We start from the raw sequence: 24,887 nt of genomic DNA, 5'->3' as shown, positions 1-24,887 counted from the left end.
TGGGGGGTGGAGGTGAGGGTTGCAGGGTAGGGCTGGGAATGAGCGGTTCAGGGTGTGGGAAGATACTCTGGGCTGGGGTGTGGGGGGGGGGTCAGGGTTCTGGACTGGGGATGCAGGCTCTGGAATGGAGCCAGAGATGAGGGGTTTGGGGTGCACAGGAAGGGGCTCTGGGTTTGGGGGGGCTCTGGATTTGGGGGGGCTCAGGGCTGCGACAGGATTGGGCTGCAGGGTTGGGGCCTGGGCTTACCTCGGATGGCTCCCAGACAGTGGCACAACGGGGGTGCTAAGGCAGGCTTCCTGCCTGTCCTGGCACCGCGGACCATGCTGCACCCCAGAAGTGGCCAGCAGCAGGTCTGGCTCCTAGACGGAGGCACGCAAGCAGCTCCGCATGGCTCTTGCCCGCAGGCACCGCCCATCCCCGCCTCCCCCAGCTCCCATTGGCCAGGAACCGGCCAATGGGAGTGCGGAGCCAGTGCTCAGGGCAGGGGCACATTGCGGAGCCCCGCCCCTCAGCCTAGGAGCCGGACCTGCTTGTGGCTGCTTCCGGGGCGCAGCGCAGTGTCAGAACAGGTAGGAACTAGCCTGCCTTAGTCAGACAGCACCGCTGACTGGACTTTTAACGGCCCGATCGGGGGTGCTGACCAGAGCCGCCGTGACCTAATGCCTTACAGTCTGCGACCCAGTACTGGGTCGCAACCCGCAGTTTGAAAACCACTGGATTAGACAGTTCTCACAAGACTGCATATCTCTATTGCCTAAGAAAAATGAGCTAGGTCTCAACATTCTAACTATTAGCCCCATCTATCTGAAATGGTTCATGATCAGGTGGATTTCTCATAAGAATTTAACTTTTATGTGTTTTTCTTTTTTAAAAATGGAAATTAAAAATTAATTATATTAACTATTAATTCTGAAGAGAAACATCTTTAAAAGTGAAGACTACAGATATATACTTGGCATATGCTATATCCTACATCTGTTTAAATGACTAGCTTACATAGTCCTTGGCTTCCAATGCTTTTGCTCTGCATTGCTATGCAGTACACAAAAATGTGAGTTCTAGCAATCACTGGCTATACACACATATAGACATAATCATCACTGGTTTACTGAACCTATGAAGTATTGGGAACAGAACTCACAACCTGGTCTAAGAACATAGTCTTCTACCACTCAGGCAAAAGGGGAATATCCATTATCAGTGAGTAGTATTAGGATTTGTATCTTCTTTTCAAGGAAGATAATTATAATCTACTAGATACTACAGCAGATAGTGAAATTCCATCCAGCAGCAGAATTAAAATAAATACATAACATGGGAGTTATGTTATAGATTCCAAGGTGAGAAGGGACTATTATGGTAATCTAGTCTGACCTCTTGTATAACACAAGCCACAGAACTTCCCCAAAATAATTCCCTTTGAACAGTGCATATCTTTAAAAAAATCCAATCTTGTTTTAAAGATTTCCAGTTATGTAGAATTCACCATGACCCTTGGTAAATTGTTATCTAGCTTCAACTTCCCGCCACTGGATCTTGTTATACTTTTCTCTGCTACACTGAAAATCTCATTATCAAATATTTGTTCCCCATGGAGGAATTCTTAGACTGTGATGAAGTCACCCTTTAACCTTCTCTTTGTTAACCTAAGTAGATAGAACTCTTTGTGTCTAACACTGTAAGGTATGTTTCCTAATCCTTTCACAATTCTTGTGGCTTTTCTCTGAATGCTTTGCAATTTATCAACAACCTTCTTGAACTGTGGACACCAAAACTGGACATAGTATTCTAGCAACAGTTGCACCAGTGCAAAATACAGAGGTAAAATAACCCCTCTCTACTTGAGATTCCCCTGTTTATACATCTGAAGATTAGCCCTTTTGGCCACAACATCGGACTGTGAGCTCATGTTCTACAGATTATCTACCATGACCCTTAAATTTTTTTCAGATTACTGAAGTAGTCACATAGCCAGTAGGGGAGAAAGTACATCTTATGCTCAATATCATTATTGCTCAGAAATGATCCCTCTGTTGACTGAGGAGCAACGCTGCACCAATGTAAGTCCTATCTAGTCCTCTTCTGCTGAAAATATGGTGAAACTCATAGGAACTTAAAGAAAGCCAGTTAAAAAGCAGGCATCTCAGACATTTCCCAACGTGGGAAAACACATAAATATAAACATACACCCCCTCACTTCTAATTACTTTAGTATACTTCTAATAGAAGCTTCAATCAGGAGGAGAAAAAACAATTATTACTTTATACGTCTAATAGCCTGAATTAGAATAGATGAATTGTGTGTTACATTTATCAGCAGTAACATCACACAATGAAACTTCTTAAACTGCAACACATGAGGTGAGTCCGTTTTTCTTTAAATGTACTTCTCTATGGATAAAAAACAAAACATATACTCAAATTTATGCTTGATATACTAGTTGTATGGTTATTCTAAAAATCACAAACTACCAATTACTACTAAGGACATTGGTTAACGTTAGAGACTTCAACACATTTGTAAGTGAGCTTTAAGTATTCCTTTCCTGTTTTTAGTTTTCATTTCCATGGTAAAAGGTCAAGGAGAGAATGCACTGCACTGTAAGAAGTTAGGTATTAACAACATTTTGAAATCCCTCAAGTCCTCCACAGTATTCAGAATTGAATATACCAAAGCTGAGTTTCAGGATATAAACTATTACAAAACTTCCATACAATACAATATATAATCTCATAAGCCAAATCAAATTCCTGAATGCGAGTGCTGAAGATACATTTCTAGAACAGCAGTTTCCCTCTTTCCTTCCCTCTCTCTGTTTGCTTCTATAAAATATGCCATAGTACTGGGAAAATACTTTTTAAAAGTCCTAGGGGAAAAGTTTCCTAGAGTCTTAGAGATCTGTAAAGAAACAGAAATAGGAAGAATTTCAAAGACCAACTCCTTTCCTGCAGTCTCTCAAACAAGGTAAAAAAGAAAAATACCCCCTAGATATATTCCTTAGATTCTCCTTTATGCTTCTCAGGGTCCCCATGGCTTCTGAAGTACATGTAAACTGAAATCTAGAGTTATATTTTCCCATTATGTTTTATTTTTAATTAATCTTTCAGCCCAAAGCACTAGATGATCAGAACTATTTAGAGATATGCATTTCACTGCAGTATTTGCCTGTTATCCATTACAAGGTCACATCCTATGCGGTGGTGACAATGTACGAAATAGCGTCCAGCTAGTGTCTTTATGGCAGTGGTTTTTGTTTGTTTGTTTGTTTTTCATGGTGGAGGAACCAACTATAAGGAAGAATTTCTCTGAGTTTTCCATTTTCCACCTGGTGGGAAAGAACTGTTACCTCGCCATATAAATAATTAAGGATATTTGGTCAGTTTAAGTTAGGCCTCTGATTCTCCCAATAAAATATTTTAACACCATCCCTCTAGACTTTGGTTCTCCGTAGTAAAACTAAGCAGAATTTTTGAATAAATTTTTTTACATTTTAATTTTGGTTAAGCATTTAGCCTGTGGCCATGGATGAATCAATCTGTTCAGAGATAATGCAGTGAAATGAATATGGGAATATTATCCAATACACCGTCATATTACAGAAGGTGAAAACTTTTAACTCTTAGCTAGTCTGTGTATTTTAATGGACTGAACCACAAAATCAAGGTTTGCTCCTCTGCCCACTACCCTAGAAAAGGCCATTTGACATTGGAGCTCTTCTAACCAAGTCAGTGACTCAGGATATTATATCAGTTTCAGTCTGGGTATATAGGTTTGTTAATTCGCTCTTGTTACACTATTACTCTTGATGACTCCTCCGCAATCTCTAAGATCCTTCCCAGAGTTCACAGCCAAGTAATAGGAGCTGGACATTTAACTTAATTCACTGGTGACACCAAACACCATTTCACAGAGTGGTCCTTAAAAATGGCAAACACCACCACAACTTGTTCCCCGAGCATGAGAATCAGAGAAACTAATTTATAAAACATCTCTGGAAGTGGGAATCTTGAATTTTTCTATAAATTGGAGTCTCCCATATGCCTAGGTACTGAAGTTACTGGACTATTCTGCGAATTGCAAATGGAAGAATCAATGTGGTTTCAAAAATAAATCCATTTTTGTTGATTCCACCACTGAACCTGTTGCATGATTTGGATGAGTTTGTGTTCTTTAAACTACTCTTGCAAGTATCACATTGGGCAACTGGTAAATATTATAGCCATCCTTGATAACTAATGCACACCAAATGATTACAGATGTCAATACTTTGTTTTTGAAGTACATGTTGTATTCAATGCATGCACTATTATGGAAGGCTTAAACCAGAGCAAAAAGATTTGTGGCAAAGCATACAACCTTCTTCCCACTACAATGGCCATCCCCTAATTAGGCAATGCATCTGATAGTCATTAACAGGAATGAGATAATGAATCACTTTCTCTCTTCTTTGTTAATTTGCTGTAACCAAGCGGCTAATGGATGTCAAAGCTGAGTGATTGCACTGATTATAGTGATTTATAGTTGCAACAAAACAATTTAAAACCATTCTGATTATTCATGTTAAAGATGCTTTATGTTTTGTTTACTAAATGTTTTATGTCTCTTTCCTGCCCCTTTGCACTCCCTTACACACTGTGAAAGAGGTCTTCTTGGAAAACTTGAAAGTTTAAGCTTTTTTTTATTGTTTCAAAGTAAGCCATTTCATTTTGTTTATAAAAAAAGAAAAAAATTACCCAGTAGAAATGAAAAAGCCTTAGGGTGGAAAGAAAACTTCAGTGGTGCCTAAGTTCAAAAGAAGACGGAAATAAGAGGAAATAAGGCAAACTTCAAGCCACTTACCTTGGGGCTCCCAGTCCCTTCCTCATCCTCTGCAGACACATCAGTAGCCAGTATCTCTGCTTTGATGATATCCAGAGCCCTAAGAATCCAGCTGTGTTGTCGTTTGATTTGCCTCTGTAGTTCCTTCCACTGATTTGCAATCATCTGCAGCATGTCCTTCAGTCCTTCTCCAAAATGAGGAGGAAAAAAAATGAAAGTTGTAAACTCAGCTACATCTTTAAATAATATTCTTTACACAATGGCTTATCAGGAAATTTAAAAGAAAAAACACAGCAAATATTTCAGTATACTCCGAAAATGAGGCCAGGAACTATTGTGTTCATACTGCTAACACTACTATATGGTCATATCATCTCTTTTAGCCCACAATTAGCCAGAATGTTACATTTTAATTATACCTCAGCTCAAAATTTAAAGGAAAATAAAATGTCACAGAACTAGTGATTTATATGTAGTGGGGAACGCCCAGGAAACTCCCCCCTCTAGCTATCTCTGCCCTGGCTCTAAACATTCAATAACTTCCCAGCCAGATGTAATATTTCATCCCTCCCACTCCTTTGTATATTTTCTGTGCTTTAAATTATTATTTTCTAAACATACTGCAACATACACAATTTATCTCAGTGTACAGCTTTGAGACCTTTGCTGTGGCTTCTCTACCCCCCGGGAATTATACCAGTAACTCACTGATTTACTATAGCTTTTGCATTAAAGAAGTTCTGTCTGTAGCTCTCAAGAAATAGGTGTAGATTGTGAAACAACAGCTCTAATGACCAGAAAAATGTAAACAAAAGGACAACTGCAAATTAGATGAAAGGTATGCTAAGTGGGCCAAAATTAAGACACCAATACCCAGTAGTAAAGTATGATGATTAAAACCCTACTATTAAGCTAGTCATGCTAACGTCTAAAATAGTATATAATTATGCACCCAGATTTAAGTCCTTTTCAGAAATAGACAAGCATAATCAAAGGATATAACTATTTTTAAAGTATTTTGCTAATAAATTAAAACTGAAGTAAGAATTAGTTTACGTAAGTAACAAAAAAAAAAAAGAAAAAAGAAAAATAAGAACCCCCCCCACCTTTACCAATGCAATTACCTGTGCAGAATATATATATGAAACCCTAATTCATTATCTTAATGTTATTTCCATAGCACCTATATCAAAGAACATGTCAGTGTGAGGTTTTCAGTGATGTGATTTCAATTGAAACTCAGCTGAGCAGCAAGACCAAAATAAAATGAACAGACTATTTGAGGTAGTATTTCATTTTATAAGTATCACAGCATTGTAAGCAGTATATGAAACATTTATAAATCTTGAAGGTCAATCTGATAATGTAAATATTAATAATACATAAGGAAGTGAATATATGCAGTAATTTACAGCAATGCTTCTTCATTCTTTAATAGTCTGGAGACATAAAGACTTGCAATATTTCAGAAAGATTTACCTGATTTGTGAGATACAATAAGCTCAAGAAGTTGACATCCTTCTTCTACCACAGCTTCTTTTAAAGCACAGTGGCTATCTACATTCAACTTAAAACTCTGCAAGGAAAAAAATATGAGTATCAAATGTTGGAGAGGCAGCAAAACATAAAACCTGTACAAAATTACTTGCTACTTTTATCAAGACCCACAGCCCCATTTACAAAATAGCCAAACAAACTTGCAATATTAAAAGCTATTGATATTTTAGATCTGGGATAAAATATTTCCGTGAGAATAGCAAAGTGCATCTGTGTTGAAACAGCTGACAAATCTAGAAATTCATTAGGTTTTATGAAAAGTCACATCCTGTAGGCTGTATCTGGAGTAATAGTGTTCTATAAAACACACAGAGTTTATGCCATCACATCTGAGCGCTCTCTTTCATATTTCCTTTGAAATGTTGCTAATAATACTATTTATGAAACCATAAAAATGTACAACACTGAATATATTAGCCTTATGCCCACCCATACAAATCCATTAATATTGTGGTTCTGACTTAACTTCCATCTCCTTTTTCAAACAACAAATCATGCTGCATCAGGTACCTTCTTCCTTAATTGATAAAACAAATGTTTTTAATCTTTTGGGCATTAGTATCGTTAACTAGCATTATTATTATTTTACAATGAGTCTCTAATTATCACATTTGCTTTGAAGAAATTAATTACATTTTATTCTGCAAATTATACTATAAGCTGTTAACATAAAGATGATCTGGAAACAGGGGTTACCCTTTCATCAACAGGCATGATATGCCACTTTGATATCTCCATTAGGTAAGTGTGAACTATAATTTATAATTTCTTATCCAAACAGTTGAGAAAAAAAACAAAGGAAGAGGGAAATACTTGGAATGTTTAATCATAATTCATATGTGGCCCTCAGTCCCACAGGCAATTCTTACGGTCATCTGTGGGAGTTCTGCGTGAAGAGTGAGAACAATAAGTACATGGCCCTCTGGATGAAAGGGTCATTCTCCATCTGGGAATGAGTTTGTTTGTAGATGTTAGACTGAACTGTGCATGTGCCCAACTGTACTTTAGTTTCTCCACCAACTGCCCTGAATTGCTCCAAATCCTACTAATTAACTACCAGGCACCACAAAATATCTAAGCTTCCTTTCTGAGGGAAACAAAGAAAACATTTGCAAGTAGAATAGAGCAATTCCTTCCTGTCACCAAACTGTATTAAACCCAACTATAGCAATTTGAATTGTATCATGTGACAGGGAATAATGCAGTGTGGCCTTAGGATAAAGCATTGGTGGGCATTAGATACCTACAACTTGTACAACTGCAGGCGTCCTCAAGGCAGCGAGGGGGGCCCCGATATGGTGACTCAGTTACTTGTCCCTGGTGACAAACACAGTTGCAGTGGAGCCAGAACACACTCCACCTGTTCAGAGGATACAACTTTGCTCTACAAAATGGCGTCTTCCAAGTGGTGTGATCTTGCACACACTGAATGTGAGGTCATGCTGCGTGGAGGATGCCATTTTGTAGAGCAAAAGCAAGGGCACCAGAATTGGGCTTTGCAGGGGGCCTCCATGGGACAAATGCTGCCACTGGGAGAAAGCAAGGGAAAGGGGGGTTGGGAGGGAACGCACCAAAGCTATAATAAGAGGATCATTTTTATTTGATTTGTTGGGGTTTGGGGAATTTTGTTGATCAAGTGTGGTTACATAGAATTCTGCTCTCTCTCAGAAAACATCCTAACTGATGCATAGAATGCTCATTCATACAAACGGGACTTGAGCATTCAAATAGAGGACAAGGCTCCAGCTTCCAGAGATAGCGTATGTTTTAATTATATGGGAAGTTGGAAGAATCTGTGTTGTTCCATTATGCCTGATTATTAGGGAACATGCAAACAAGCAAAAATGGAGGTCTGATACTATGCTTCATTTCTTAAAAGACCAATTTTTAAATTTATTTAAAAATATATAAATAATGGATTTACTTGTACAGTTGCAGAAAATTCATTCTATACTTAAAGAGTATGTGCTGCAGTTTTAGGAAAGATGCACACTATTGTTCATACACAACAGAGGTTGAATCCATGATTTAAGTATTAAACTCAGCTCATCTTTAACTCAGCTGCAATTGGTGCCGCTATAATATTCCTATAGTTGTTTTGTTTGACGGAGAAGAACTGTTGCCTGCATAGCAGCACAGTTTGAAGGAAAAGAGAGAAATTTAAAATTCTAAACATTAGCAGCAGCTTCATGAAAAAAAGTCTTGTGTTAAACCATTCTGCATTTAACAATGCTTTTATTCCCAGGAAAACTCAATCTAGTAACTCCCTAAAACTGAACAGGCATTAAGTGCCTAATAAAAAACCTGAAGGTATACTAAATAGGGTATGATACAAGTACATGAAATAATTGATAATAGATAGGAAACTCTTATTGTGTACAAATGTCGTGAATATTCTTTACTTATACAACTGTTGACCAATTAATTACAAATTAAGTACTATATAATTAGAGGGCAATACTGAATATATGATTATTTCAGTGTTAACACAAGTGTAGCTTGCATGGTAATTATTTTTGGATCTATAAAGTGTCATTGACCAGTAATTTGCAAAACTATGAAAATACCACAGTTACATAATATATGAAGTAAGGCTTACATAACTTAAATAACTAGCCCTGCCAAAAGAATGACTGGAAACCAGAGTGGATAGATTTAAATCAAAGTAATTTAAATCACCAATTTTAATTATGATTTAAATGAGCAAACAGGAAACTCTGATTTAAATAATCGACTTTAATCTTATTTTGTATGCAGAGTTTTTAGTTTTTTCCATAAAGAAAGCTTGATTCTCTAGTTGGTAACCACTAAAACATGTTGTTTTACAAGTAAATATAGATTGCATACTAAATTTAGTACATCTTTTTGCTATCCAAGAAGATACAGTATATTGATTAAATTTATTTAAGCAGTAATATAGCTTAATTTACATTTATTCCAACTCTTCATTTTTACTTTTTTATTATGTTAGAAAATGGTTAATCATGCATTTCTTAATTACTAGATGATTAAATTTTTACTCATGATTTGTGTCATTCTATTTGGAGGCACAAAACCAGCATTTTAATTTTATTAGTTAAATAAAACTACCTTAAATATGCTGGATAAATAAGAAAAAAAGTTTATCAAAACTTTTAAAGTTTTGCACTTAGTTTTGCAAAAGTTTTAAGTTTTGCACTTAAAACTAACTGATTTATTAAAGAAAGGAAATATTATCTATACTTAGTGAATTGAACTGATTGGTCACCATGTCCTTCAAGACTGTAGAATTAACAGATTTTTATCCTCTCACACCTAGTTTTTGTTCATAAATTGGAAAAGAAAAACAAGGTTTCCTGCTTTTTCAGCTCCCAATTAGTTCCTCACATTTGAATGAACTAGTCATTGCCTGAACTAGTTGGATAAACTGAAAAGAAGAACATTCTCTCTGCACCTGTGAAAGAGGCTACTGCTGTCAAAAGCTGGTTTAGCACTTCAACAAACCCTGGTTCCAAGTGCTTAACCAATGACTTCCATCCGTTCATTGCGTCTACTTTCTTTAAAACTTTGACAGTAAACGTCAATGTTCATAAAAAATCTGACATTTTTGCTTTAAAAAAAAATACTTGATTTTTATCCACTCAGCTGGAAAGCATTTTTTAAAATGTATTCACCAGCTCTTCACAAAAGAGAGTTGCCATTTTAAACCCAAAGGTTGCATTCTCTATTTAGCATCCATGTAAACAGCCATTGCAAACTATTGGGATTTGAATTCTCCATTGCTAATACAGCTGGCTATACGAACTCATCCAGACACTAAGGCCTGCTGTTGAAATTAGCGAAGTATAGCTTTTCAGAAATTCTTTTGAATGATGTGTCCTTTAACCGGTAAAAATATTTTAATATTACTATTAAAATCCAGATAAGGAAAATTATTTTTTGCCTGGGAAATTGCTGGTTCCAGAGCACTACATGGGGAAACGTTCCATGAATCAGTTTGACGCAGACTAAACTGTGTGAATAGACTGAACCCCAGCCCATTCTCACAGCACACAAACTCTGTCTTTGTGTTCAGACTCTCACCTCTCCCAGGTGTGTTACTGGGTTCTCAGAAACACCACCACAAATATATTTCAGACTGAATTTGGCTGTCCCTCCAGGACTTCCTCAGTCCAAGGACCCGGTTTCCTTCTCCCCAGAGAACTACTCCCACTTCCCTTGTTTTCAAGGTGGAATTATTGAGCAGCACCTGCCACAATGAGTCAGCAGAACAAAAGCAGCTTTATCGAGGGTTCTAACCCTTGCTAGCAGGATGAGTTCACAGAAATGCACTGTTGTATACCATTAGTTTTCTGGAAGCCATATTTTATAGGTACAATGGATTTTTATAACATCTTGTTGGTGGGTTTGAATAATTTTCTCTGTTGCCCTGAGGTTACTTTAATTTGTATTGTTTAGAACCACTCAGCTTTACTTTACTCTTACAGTCCAAATGTGAACAGTTCACAGGATATCCTATTATACAAAAGAAATATCTTCAAAATGTGGTATAAGTGTGTAGTGCTGGAATCTTCCTTCCAATAACCAGTTTGCCAAATAGCTGTTAAGGTCAGTTACAGAGCTTGCACATCCGTATGTGGTAGCTGTTTCTTCAAGATAAGTGACAATGAATGTCATGTACTGGATTTCATGTCCAAGGCCATAAAGCAGTACTGAATGTGCTGTGGTATTGGAAGTGCTGCATTCTCAAGGATAACTACATTAAACTACAGTTAAGATTAAAAACAAGAGAGAAAGAAACGTCTATGTGAATGTTGTGGTTTTCTCCAAAACACTGTGCAAACCGTAGACTAAAAATTTTAAGATAAGGTTCCATTTTAAAGTTAACAACAAAAATGTATTACATGGGTATGAACACTCAAGCTCACCAGATACCCTTAACTATCACATTGTATCATTGCCCTGAGAATTGATTGACTCTGGAACAAAGGGACTGATCCCACTGGTATATAAAAATTAATGATAAAATTCCATTCACTTTTCTGGGATGAGAATCCAGCCCAATGTATGACACAAAAAACCACACAGGCTCAAGGCATCCCTGACCAAGAAAATTAAAAAAACAATGTTTAATCTTACACTGACATATCATTTAAACCAAACTATATCTGTGTACACCTTGCAGGCTCACTTGTCTACTATTTTTTTCCCAGGACACACACAATCCACTGAGAAATACATGTTTGGATATATCATGAATTAAAAAACACATAGTCCACACTGTTTTCAAAAGGTCTATGCACCTCCAAATACAAAATTATTGTTTGATAGCAAAGTGTAGTGAGACAAAGGGATGTATGTATGTATGTACATACTGTAGTATTCATTTGCTACATTCTACATATCAACAGTACAAATAACAGCTTTTACAAATTTAAGATGTCCACAGTCACAATCTAATCCTCAGGGAACCTCTGTCAGACAATTTCCCCACTTTTCTTCACATCCTCATTTTACAGAAGAGGACACAAACACGGAGAGGTTTTGACTTGCTAGAAAAGGGAGTGTGGTCCTCTGTGCCATGTTTTATTCATCTGGAAAGTAATGAAATTTCACATTCCACAGGTGAAATCTGAAAATATATGGGTTTTAGTATGTTTACAGCTACCTGCAGACGCCATTATCTTCACTGTACTGATTCAGAAGCATGGGAATCTAGTGGATTTGGCAACTGCATTAGACAAGAGATGTAGGGAATTATTTTCAAAGGTGCTGAGCTCCCACATCTCCAGTTGAAGTCAATGGGAGCTGCAGGTGTGGAAAATCAGGTTTAGATTCTACCACTTCTTGCACTGTCCTATAACTTTAGGCAAGTCACGAGATCTTGTGTCTCTCTTTCCTCATTTGTTAAATAGAGATTATGATATTCATCTATGTTTACAAGGGTGGTGTGAGGCTCCAATAAATATTTGTGAATTGTTATTACTCAGTGAAACAGATGGGAATAGAACAGGGGTCTCAAACACGTGGCCCACGGGCTGAGTTATTTGCTGTGGCCCGCTAAGCTCCCCGTGTCCCCCCCCAGAGTTATTTCCTGCAGCTCCCAAGCTCCCCTCCGCCCCCAGCATGCCATGTCCCTGCTCCTCTGCCTACCTCCCGGTGCTTCCTGCCACTAAACAGCTGTTTGGCGGTGCCTACTGCTTTCCAGGAAGGAGGGGTGAGGAGCAGGGAGCCGCGCACTCAGAGGCGGTGGCGGGGCAGGGGCGGGGATTTGGGGAAGGGGTTGGAATAGGGTCAGGAAGGGGGCGGAGTTGGGGTGGGGACTTTGGGGAAGGGGTTGGAAGAAGCGGGGCAGGGGCGGGGCCTCATTGAAGGGGTGGAGTGGGGTCAGGGCCAGGGCAGCAGCAGGGGGAGGGGCTTTTGTACCATTATATGAAAAGGTGTCAGTGATGCGGCCCACGGGCCAATGTACTAGTTCTCATGTGGCCCGTGTGGTGATTTGAGTTTGAGATCCCTGGACTGGAACATGAAGTCTTTAGCCCCATATTCCTGTGCAGTTTCCTAGACACTGGGGATCTTTTGATGGGGAAAGTATGAGCAAGGAGCTTTTAAGGCAATTTGATGCAGACTCCCTGGTCTCTGTTCTAGAGACTTTGCAGGATATTTCTGCTTGATGTGGATTATAAAAAAAAAAAATGTATGCTGGCCTGGCAATAATGTGTTGTTTAAGAAGCTTGTGTCAGGCCAGTGTATTGCCATATGGTTTCTTTAGAACACTACATTGTTTAAAATTCACATGAAAATTGGTTTGATTACCAATTATTTATCTCTTCTACCCTCCAGTGCATTACTCCTTACCAGAGAAGAGTAAAACAAATGTGGAGTTCCTAGGTCAAACTGTTCAGAAGTTATATTTTTCAAATATAACACAATCAAACTGGAAAATATCCAAGAAGTGAGAGAATCTCATTTTTTGAACTTTCCCCATCTTTCCAAATGTCTGGTCCAATTTTGTCTGTGACTGTGTAGACTAGCATTTCACCATTATAAATGCATGTAACATATGTATTGCTGATCTCACCTTCAGCTGTATCACAATCATATTTTTCACAAGTCATGTATATCTGTGGTTATCAACCAGAGGTACACATACCCCTGGAAGTACACAGAGGTCTTCCAGGGGGTACATTAACTCATCTAGATATTTGCCTCGTTTTACCACAGGCTACATAAAAAGCACTAGCGAAAACAGTACAAACTAAAATTTCATACAATGATTTGTTTATAATGCTCTATATACTGCATGCTGAAAGGTAAGAACAATATTAATATTACAATTGATTTATTTTATAATTACATGGTAAAAATGAGAAAGTAAGCCATTTTTCTGTAATAGTGTGCTGTGACACTTTTGTATTTTTATTTCTGATTTTGTAAGCAAGTAGTTTCTAAGTGAGGTGAAACTTGGGGAATACGCAAGACAAATCTGGCTCCGGCAAAGGGTACAGTAGTCTGGAAAGGTTGAGAGCCACTGACATATATAAAAACAGCTGTGGACTTGCTGTTGTAGGGATTATCGATTACTGTTACCAATCTTTCTTGTTTATTTGTGTGCTGTAGTTATAGTAATTAACATTTGTAACAAATAAATATTTTACATTGTTGAAGTTCCAAAACTGGCACCCCACTACATCAAATTGACAATTTGCTTTGCCGCTCTTTCTATTTATACCTACCTGTGAGTGTGGGGCCCCTTCTGTTTGAGGCCAATATGCTAGTACAAGTTTAATTTTTGCTGAATTTCAAGCATTTTCACAGCATTTGTGTCTTACAAAATATATCAGTAAAATCTGAATTTTGCACAACTACAAAATTGCAAATCAAACGCAAGAAGTTTTGGCCCATCTTTATTCATCATATTTTACATCTTCAGTTTAACATTATTACTGGTTAATAGGTGCACCTGAAAATCAAGCTGTATTGTAATATCTGGTGCGTTATGTTAAATGAATCTTTTCTAGGGCAGCAAGTCTTTTTTCCCCCTTCCTAATGAAGAATATCTCATCTTTTCCAATTTTCCTATCAAACGCATCCACATCATCTTGAAACAGCGCCACATCCAGCTGCATCTATACTCAGCTTCAATTACATGAAATTACCCAACCTACTCTTAGGTCCTTTAGGTGCTCTTTTCCTATGTGAGGCACATGCATGGTGCATCTCTTGTGAAGTGCATGATTACAAACTATTCAGCACAGCCTGTTTTAAGTAAACAGTAAATTAAATATTGTCAGTTCTTGTTCAAACTTGCTCTTATGAAGGAACTTCTAGAATGGGTTTCATAAAAGTCTAGATTTAAGAAAGGGCTGGGCATAGAGGAATAGCTTTTTTAAAGAACGTTCTCTTGGCTCACCAGTTTGTATCTCTAGCTTTTTTCTTTTTAAATCTACTATATCATTGTTTGTTTTAGGTTTGATTCAGGATTTGGACATCCTGTTTAGGTGCCATTATTTGAAAACTGGACTCTACGGAATAGTGAAATCTTGCGCTTAGGCTACATATGAAGAAATGTTAGGATAGTGGTAATTTTTGCCACAATTTTTCATAAATGACAGTTTCTTCTTCAACAGATGCTCAACAATATTTTTTCCTTCACAGAATCTCAAAAAGCCTTTCAAATCAGCTGCCATTATCTTTTGTATTCAATGAAACTGAAGCCATATATTGCCTTTAGCACAGGTGGCCTCTGCCTTCGCCAGTTCCTCGGTGTTTCTCTCTAGCTCCTAACAGTATTGGGCTATCATTTTCCCCAATAGCAACTTGCTTTTATGGTTACTGGGAACAATAGGAGACAGTGAACATTTTGTGAGAGGGCACACTTAACTGAGGGCAACCTCTGGTCATAAGCCTGTTGAGAACAATGGGAAATGGTAGCCATTTTGAGAGAAGACAGTTCTTTTAGAGTTTCTCTGGAGAAGAGTTCATGCACTGCCCTGTGCTGAAAGATAAACATTGGGGAAAAAAACGAATCCTGAATATTTCTTTGTCCCGTAATACCATAATAAAAAGGAATTAAAATGTAATGTGCCTCTAAAATTAGTTTAAGCTAATTTGGGACCCCAAGCACTTGAATGCTTTCATCATAATATGCAGTGTTGTTGTACCCACATTGGTCCCAGAATATTAGAGAGGCCAGGTGGATGAGAAAATATCTTTTATTGGATAGAGATAAGCTCTCAGCTCTCAAGCTTCATAATAATAATCACATGGTTATTGCATAGTGTTGCTGCAGGACAGAAATAAGGTTGTTTGAGTGCCCTAACAATGCCTCCTGTGTCTTAACATGTCAGGATTTCTTTTAAATTTAATATTAATTCTGAATAATCTGGGTTCATAATTCTTTGTTATGTGATAATTACAACATCCTTGAAATGTTTTATCTTACATTACTCACACATACTCTCAACCATAACTCAATTTTAACATGGTTTTGTCTGGAAATTGATATTGCACCTAGCACACCTGGAAAGTTACATACAAACTGGTGGGAGTTTAATGAAGAACAAAAAAATATGATTAAAAGGTTTAAAGGGCAGAGGAAAGATTCCAAGAACTAAACAAGATTAGCTAAATGATGATTAAGGGGAAGAAGGAATGTAAATGTCCATTTGTATTTCACAAGGAAGAACATCAAGGAGAGAGAAAACTTATTTAGCATGGGTAAGTATAAGAGGGTGTAATAGCTAGGACTAATGGAATTAAATTAAGAAAATCTAAGCTAAACATCAGGGAAGTTTCTCTGACAGTGAGATCTACTAGATTGTGTAATAATCTCCTAATGAAAACAGTGAAAGCTCCATCCCTGGAGACATTAAAAACTAGACTGCAGAAAGCGCTGGAGAATATACTATTTGGAACAATCCTAAACTGAAGCCAGGGGGACTAGATGATCTTATAGATAGACTCATAGAAATAAGAGATGAAAACTATTTTATGCATGCCCCATCAAGCAAATTGAGCTTACTAGCCTCAAAATCTTAGGATACAGAATACTAATTTTATATTTTTGGATGTTAGACATGAAAAAATATTAGATCATCCAGCTTCCCTTTCCTAATTCAGAAGAGATCCCTACCGCATATTTTCTAGTCCATCTCCATTCTAAACATCCCACATGACGTAATTTCAACCTCTTCCTTTGGAAAACTATTATACAATCTAATATGACTCATTGTCATATTTTCTTGACATTCTGCCTACTTTTACCCTTTCCCAATTTCATTGCATTACCTGAGCACTACACCTAATGTGTCTCTCTCTTTGTTTAAGTCCTCCCACTATTAGTAAACTGTTATGTTTTCCCTTGGTCACCTCTTAGTTTTACCCAGATAGCTATTTTGAACTTTCCTCGTAAGTCAAATCTTTCATGGCTCCTGATTACAGAGATGAGAAACAAAAATACTCTCTCCATTTTATCAGTATCTTTTGGCAATGTGGTACCAAGATTTGAATGCATAATTTCAAGCTGTATAGGGAGAGGGATGATTATGTCTCTACTCTGTCATGGAATGCCATTGCATATGCAGGTCAAAATTATAATGGCTTTTTTTCTACAAAAATTTCATATTGTAAACTCATGTCAAATTTGCTGTTATCTCTAATCTCTTCCGGTTTTACATCTTACAATATTTCTTTTTGCTATTGAGTATGTGCATTTTAGATTGCCCACCGCAAGTATAGGTTTACAGTTTCCTAAACTTATTCTCAGTTTATTTTCTGCTTGTGATTCTAATCTCTCCAGGTTCAAAGGTGTTATTTCTTTGTACTGACTGGTGTTCACAACTCCTGCCAATTTAGCATCACCTGCAAATTTCAAAATCTTGTTGCTTATTTCCTTTTCCAGATAATTAGTGAAGATGTTGAAGATTAACACTGATCTCATCAGATCCTGGACGCTTTGCCTGAAATCTATAAGTTGCTGTTTATTATTCCACTCTGTTTATGGTCTTTTAGCCAGTTTTCGTCCACATGACAATGTTTCTATCCAAGCCAATTTGCATTCATTTTTCAAGTACGATTTCATGAGACACAGCATCAAACTGCTTTATCTAAATTTAAATCCTTTTACCAACTATTATGGTTCCAGGATAATGCTGTACTTTGACACCACTCTGTCTCGTCCATGAGGCCCATACCTGCACTTCTGTCAGCCCCTCACTTTTGGGCTGGATCACCACAGTACAGCCCTCCCTGTTTCCCAGAACAATATTACCTCCAGCACATCTGTCTGGGTTTGGCCCCTGCTGTATATTTTTCTCCAGGAGCTTGTGACCCAGTATGAAATTGCAGTAAGAAAGGACAGCTTTTTCAAAACATGTGTGATCTGTTTATCCAAAGAAACATCACAAATACGGAGATGAGTTAAAATACCATTTAAATGCATATTAATTTACCTAAACCTGGGCCTTTCTTTGCCTCTTTTAGGGAGGCTCACATCATTGGAGTGAGGCCTCCCTGAAATCTTTATCTCTCAATCTGATTCTCTGGGCAGTGTCTCTCCCGCATAATTCACAGTTTATAAATTCCAAATATCCTTTTTTCAAAGTTCCTGTGTCTGACTTGGGACCCCACACCAGGTCCAAACTGGCGTATGCATTTCTCTAGAAAAGACAGTGGATTCAGGTATTGTTCCTTTGAGCACGAGGTGGCAACCCTGCTGCGGTCCTGGAGAGCTGGGAAAAGCTCAAGCTGGACTTAACTCTTTGGATTCCATAGACTCAGACACATAACTTCTAGTGCCACAGATATATGTGTATGTGTGTGTGTACATGTATATCAAACATTTACAAACATTAATGCAGACTATGATAGATATTGCCATCACATGCAACATCTTGGAGACTATATTATAACTAATCTATGAATGTTTCATGTGTGACTGTGTTCTGTTCCATGTGGGAGGGTTACCACAGCTCCTCCAGGAACTAAACACAGTAAGTGATGATTAAGGCGAGTCACTGACACTGAACAACTCCAGAGAAATTCCACCCCCTACGATTGATTGCATATATTGGTTCAAACTGGATTTTCCAGAGACTAGGAGACAAAGAAAGGGCTTTTGGTATAAAAGGATGAGCTTGAACTGACACACAGCCTTCTTTCTGCTCCAGCAAATAGACAGGACCTTCTGTCCAAAGAGGGCCCCAACTGTTGTAGAAGGATTGGAAAGACATTGGCTTACTAGGGCCCCCGAAAACTGATGTGTGGTCTTTGGCAAGCTTTTAGCACATATTTTGGAACTTTTACTGTTTTTTATATAATGTTTTTAACTTTAAGCATAAATGTGCTTGCTCAGAAAGAGCTGTGTGGTGACTTTTAACTGCTGGCAGTACACTGTTCATAGTCCTCAGAGAAAAAGCAAAGCATAGGTGCTAGCCTTTAGGCAGACTGGCTTGCTGGGGGTATCACGGTGAATGGCAGGGGCTGTGCAGCCTTAAAACGTCCCTGTTAGAAGGGAGTGAGACAAGGGTCCCTGTCCAGACAGGTGACAGCTGGAGATATGAGACCTGGCTGGAAACTCCTGGAGAGGACCACGGTGGGTAGAGGGCAGATGCAGGTGCAGCTACCCTGAAACTGAGACACAGAAAATTCTCACGTTCTTCACACCAACTCGCCCCAATTATGCAAACATATATGTGAATAACTACTCATGCAAATAGCTTCAGCTTGAGACCTAATTTTGTCATTCTATCCAAAAAGAAAAAAAAACCCAGCAATCAAGTTTGTGTGACAATACTTATTCTTTATAAGTCCTTGCTGCTTGTTGCTGATAGTATTATTACTTTCTAGTGTTTTTCTTAAACTTTTCATCATTAGGGATGTAATTTAGGTTTAAAATTTGGTAACTACCAAGATCATTCTTTCTTTATCTGAAAATAAGTCCTACATTTTAACTTTTCTCTAGTCTCTCATTTCCACCCCAATATTTAATTTTTTCAGAAAAGTGTCAGCAATACAGAAAGTTAGCTATTTTCCTTTATACTCTAGCCTAGAACACAATATCTGGACCAGTTGCTTTGCATATTTTCAAATTTGTAAGTACCCCAGACAATTTTGAGTCATCATTAATTTTCATTTCAGGCCTGACTCTCAGCCCATACAAAAATCACTGGATGAACTCCCATTGACTTACTGAGAATTGGATCAGAACCTTAATATCATCTTGATTTTGAAAGGTGTTGAGCACTTGCAGTATTCATTGAACTAAGTGGGAACAGAGGTTGTTTATACCTTCTGAAAATAAGTCCATAAAGGACATACTTTCTTTTTGGTTCTTTTCCCATTGGTATACTTTTACAAAAACTTTTCTTAATTCCTTTGGCTAGCAAGAAATCATTTGGCATCTGTGCTGCCTGTTTCTCTTTCCTGTAAGCCCAAATTGCAAGGGCCAGATTTATTGCCTGAATTCCACTGGTGGAACACGGGTTATAGAAAGTCAGGCTGCAAAAGAGGGAGAAGAGAGACAGTAGGGGGCTTTGGCAAAGACCAGAACGGACACAGAGTCTGGGAGGTGATGGGGCCAACCTGGCTGAGAGATGTGCTGATTCAGTGCATCTCCCTGGCAGTCACTGCCAGCAACACTACATGGAGTTCAGACTAGAATTTAAAGCGGTTTTCCCTAGGCAGACTTCTAAACTGCCATTCAGCATAGCTGTCCCAACAATAGCAAAATTTGCAATATATTGCCAAATGGCCAAGAGAATGGTCATAATTTCCAACTATCTGGCACCTTTATCTATAGCTCTGGCATCTGGAAGGCATTGTAACATCCTTTTTTCTTTAGCTGGGACACAGATATCTAGTCCCAGTTTCCTTATTATGTAGTTACCATTCAGTATCATTTGCTGCTTCTTTCTTGCTACCATCTCTTTTGCTCTGAGGGGAGGATTTTCAAAGGCCCATAAGGCAGGTTTAGATGCCCAATTCCCAATGACTTTCAATGGAATTGGATGCCCAACTACCCTTTCTGCCTTTGAAAATGACCCTAGATCATTGGTTGGCTACTGTCTGCCCTAGGACTATTCTTGGTCTTCTGATGATACTCCTCCGTCCTCTCTCCAAGGGCAGAATATCTATTGCTAGCAACAAGGATGACACATTCTCTTATCACTTTTTTTTTGCATCTCCATAACCATCTATGCCATGTATTGTTTCAATTTATTCTGATGACCTTCTTTTGCCCTATACCCAATATTTTTTCCCTTCCATCTCCCAGTGATGTCAAAAGCCGCTAGAGCTCCTGTACAGTTCCACCTGAGGTATATAGTAGTTGTCCCCTGGGGCTCATTTAGGGAAAGAAACTTTATGATTTCCACATTGGATTATCCTCACTCTGCCAGTGCCCACTGTTTTCTGGAGACATGTTCAAGAGAGATTATCCCTAACCTGCAATTTACCTCCCTTCAGATCTGCTCAGAAAATTTGAGCCAAGTTGTAGAAATGGAGACTTGTCAGGCTGTGCTATCGCAATATTTCTCCAGACTGTCGTATGTCACACAACGTGTTTGCAAGTGCACCCCATTCATGGGGAGAAATGGTATTCCAAAAGGGCCATTTTAACCACTACTGATTGCTAGTTTGTACTGTCCTGACACCAGCAGAAAAGGCCAGTTCAGGTGAAAAGGTTTTTCTATCCCAGAGGCAAATATCTGATGCACAACAGGCTCTGTAGATGTGGAGTCACTAAGGTGATAAACAGCCATATGTATATTACTCACATGTACTTTTGCTAATCTACAGATCCCAACGCACACATTAGCACTTAATAATACGATGTGGTTTTAGAACAATCCCTGAAGGATGTTAGTTCTATTAAAATTCTTTGAGAGCTTGGAGGTTGGATATAATCTGCTTCCACATGTCTTATGCAATTAAAAGGTGAAATGAAATGCCTCCTTAACAAAATAAATGTAATAAACTGTTTGTGATCCCAAATTATTAACTGAATGCATGTGTGGAATTAGAAATGACAAATAAACACATAATAAAACGTGAACAGAAAGGTTTTTACCAGCCAAGACCTCAGTTCATGCCCCAAAGTTTACATAGTTCTACTGCAACAGTGGTGACATTACTAACACCAGAAACAGGGCAGGAGCTGCCTTGCTTAAACTGTTTTAGGTGTGAGTGATGTCATCCATCTCCTGTAAGAGAAAAAACACTGAATGCTAAAGGGCTTGACCTCAAGACTTGGCAGGTAAGGAATAGAAGAACAGATTTTAAATGTTTTTAAAATGTAATTATTTGTAATCTGTGTCCCTATACATCTACTCTGTCAATGTTTTGGGATCTCAAAGAGACTGTTTTTTAAAATGCATTTTGGTTCACTTTACAAGACAGCTTATATCTACATTGTTCATATCAATATGGTGGTATTCTGTCCAAAAGACAGAATAAATACATTTAGAAATATACATTAAAAATTACAGATCATTACGGACCACAAGAGCATTTTGCAGTTTACTGAGAAAATAATAATTTTTTTTCCAAATCAGTGTTTTTCAGACATGTTAAAATCACCACCTCATACTGAGGATTAAGGAATATAAAGAGAAGTATAAAGTTACCAGTGTGGGAACAACTATATTAAAACTTGTATCAAGCCTCTGAATAGAGCTGACTGGAAAAATCTGGATAATCAGATATCTGATGATTTGGAAAAAATCAAACCATTTTGTGGAGACTCTTCGATTTCAATGAAACTGGGGCAAGGTTTTATCTGTTACCTTACCTGACTGCAGGAGTGCTGGAACAATTTGTATAGTGGGGGTGCTGAGAGCCAGTGAACCAAACCACAAACCCTGTATATGATGGAAATCACTTCACGCCAGGGGTGTTGCCACACCCCTAGTTTCAGCACCTAAGCCTGACTGGGCTTCCAGTTTGGGGTTTGAACTGCCCTGGAGTCAGGGAGGAAGCTAGAGGTTTGGAGGGAGATGGAGGAAGCTAGAGGTTTGTAGCTTCCTCCATCTACCAAGCACTGGGATTCTATCTGCTTTCACAGACAGAATTTTTTAGCAACGATTCTGAATTGTTCGATAAAGGTCATAATGTTGACATAATGTATTTAGACTTTTGTAAGGTGTTTGACTTGGTACCGCACAACATTTTGATTAAAAAACTAAAACAATATAAAATTAACATGAGACACATGAAATGGATTGAAGGCTGGCTAATTGATAGGACTCAAAACATAACTGTAAATGGGGAAGTGGATGTGTTTCAGGTGCAGTCCCTGAGAGATCAGTTTTCTGCTCTATCAATGACCTGGAAGAAACCATAAAATCATCACTAATAAAGTTTATAGGTGACACAAAAAATCAAGGGAGTATAAATAATGAAAATAACAGGTCACTGATTTGGAGTAATCTAGATCACTTGGTAAACTGGGTGCAAGCAAACAATATGCATTTTATTACAGCTAAATGTAAATGTATACATCCAGGAATAAAGAGTATGGGGAGGGGCTCTACCCTGGGAAGAAGTAATTCTGAAAAAGATTTGGGGGTTGTGATGAATAATCAGCTGAAAATGTGACTCAGTGACCAAACAGCTAATACAATCTTGGAGGTATAAAACCAAATTTTGAAATACAAAAATCCTCTGTGAAATGGAATTACCTTTTTCCACCCAGCTTTACCTTTGAGCATGCCCAGTGGGATTTAGATGTTTCCAGGACTCTGAGCAGACTGAATTTGTGTGTGTTTAATATAAGTTCTGGGCCTCCTCTGCCAACAAACCTATGTCCTATACATTACAAGGAACATATCATATTCTCCAATTCCTTATATAAGGGGAAATTACATTTTAACGACCTTATCACTCTCCCTACAAAAGCAATACACTTTATCCTGAAGCCACTCCTGAATATATAGAATGACACACAGCAGTGTCATAAGGCAGTCTCCATGTGGAGCATCCTCCAACAGCAGGCTGCAGCAGAACAGGTGAATCCTGCCTCAGTTTCCCTACTTGTCCGGCCATGAAAAGAACATAGTCTCTTAGTGTCCAATACAATGCCTGCTTCTTAGCATAATTTATTCATATGCACCTGTGCAGTGGTTCCTCAAAACTCTTGTAAAACCCTTCTCCAATTCCCACAACAAACATATAAGTACAGCAGTTTTCTGTTCCCCTCTGCGGGAACATCACTTCTCGGTCACCCACCTGAGAGTCTACCAGCACTCCATTCTCAATTCCTTTGCCCTTGCTTCAGTGTCCCACACTCCAGACCTCTGCCTGTGAATGACCAAACTCATGACTCTTCCACCAGAGCTCCCAAGTCAGATCTCCCATGAGAAGGCTCTGCAACAGGTTCTACTCCCCAGTTCTCCCTGAGAATCATATCTTGCTCAGGGAATGTCCCTCAGGGACCAACCACTTGTTCCTGGACTCTTCTTGCGGACCTCTGCCCAGATCTTCACCCAGAGAGCTCCCTATCTCCTTCAGTGTTCCACTCCCCAGGTCTCCTTGTCTGTCACTCCTATGCCTGCAACTGGAGATCCACCTTGCAACAACAGTCCTCTTGCTTCTGGGCTCGGCTTCCCCTGACCAAACTGGAGCTTTCCTTTTTCCTAGGGGCCCCTGTCCAAACCTTGTGCTCTTCAGGATTCCCCAGCTTTGGTCAGTTCAAACCACCCCCACCCCCAGAATCCCTCACCAGCTCTCTGTTCTATCTCCAGCAGCTCTCCCCTGCTGCTTCCTGACTCCTCTGGTCCCAGGCAGTTCTCACCTGGCCCTTACAGAGTCTCCCAAGCAGCTCTGACCTGCCCCTTTTCCTGACTAAATCCTCAGTCAGTTCTCAGGCATACTCCTTTCCTGTGTCTTTATATGGCTTTGGTGCCTTCTCTTAACCGCCGTTGGGAGGCACATGAGGAGGCACAGGTGCACTGGCTTGCACTACCTCTTCACGGGGCCAGTCACCCTGTAAACTAGTAAAACAACGGATTGATTCAAAACACAATTTTCAAGAAGAAAATTATAACTAACCCATGGAATTATTTCTGATAGATAAAACATTTTCAGTACTTGCAAATATCTATAGACAGAACCTAGAATACTTCAAAAACCTCAAAAGTAGACTTTGCACTTTATAACAGATTCTCCTCTTTTCTTCAGTCTGAGCAGGGGGTCTAAAAGAGGTTGATCTATGGATAGGTCTCGTCTGAAATTCAGATTACTCAACTGGTCTAATCAGTCTGTTCTCTGGTCCAGCTCCCCCCTTCCAGGCAGGTCTGATGTATGCTGGATCCTCCAAAGACAGCCCCCAGCTCTAGTGTGGTATAGTGATTCTCCTTGTAGCATATAAGGCAGTAACAGTCAATGTCAAAGCCACCTTACAGGAGGTTTGGTATTTTCAGCTCTGGAAGGAGCAGGTCTAGAAAAAAATGATTGCTCTTGGGAGCTTTGTAACTCCTGAACCTAGTGGGAATTTAGCGAAGAAGTTAATGTGATGCTGTTCCCCTTCACAAT

The 24,887-nt window shown here is 38.7% G+C and overlaps 1 protein-coding gene across 4 annotated transcripts in view; it reads right to left on the bottom strand.

Moving 5' to 3' along the window:
* The window catches only part of AKAP6 (A-kinase anchoring protein 6), a 403,733-nt gene that overhangs the window by 188,700 nt on the left and 190,146 nt on the right, over positions 1 to 24,887 (bottom strand). For 3 of the 4 annotated variants that reach the window (XM_084632749.1, XM_084632752.1, XM_084632750.1), the window contains exons 6-7: positions 6,300 to 6,396; positions 4,842 to 5,008 (exon numbers count right to left, since the gene is read on the bottom strand). In XM_084632749.1, coding sequence (XP_084488875.1) covers positions 4,842 to 5,008; positions 6,300 to 6,396 — 264 coding nt within the window. The remainder of the gene's footprint in view (positions 1 to 4,841; positions 5,009 to 6,299; positions 6,397 to 24,887) is intronic. The other variant, XM_084632751.1, reaches the window with a different exon arrangement.

The sequence above is a fragment of the Lepidochelys olivacea genome, assembly GCF_965140295.1.
Source record: "Lepidochelys olivacea isolate rLepOli2 genome assembly, chromosome: 6".
Classification (NCBI taxonomy): domain Eukaryota; kingdom Metazoa; phylum Chordata; order Testudines; family Cheloniidae; genus Lepidochelys; species Lepidochelys olivacea.
The sequence above is the reverse complement of the archived record's forward strand: the minus strand, read 5'-3'. Positions and strand labels throughout refer to the sequence as shown.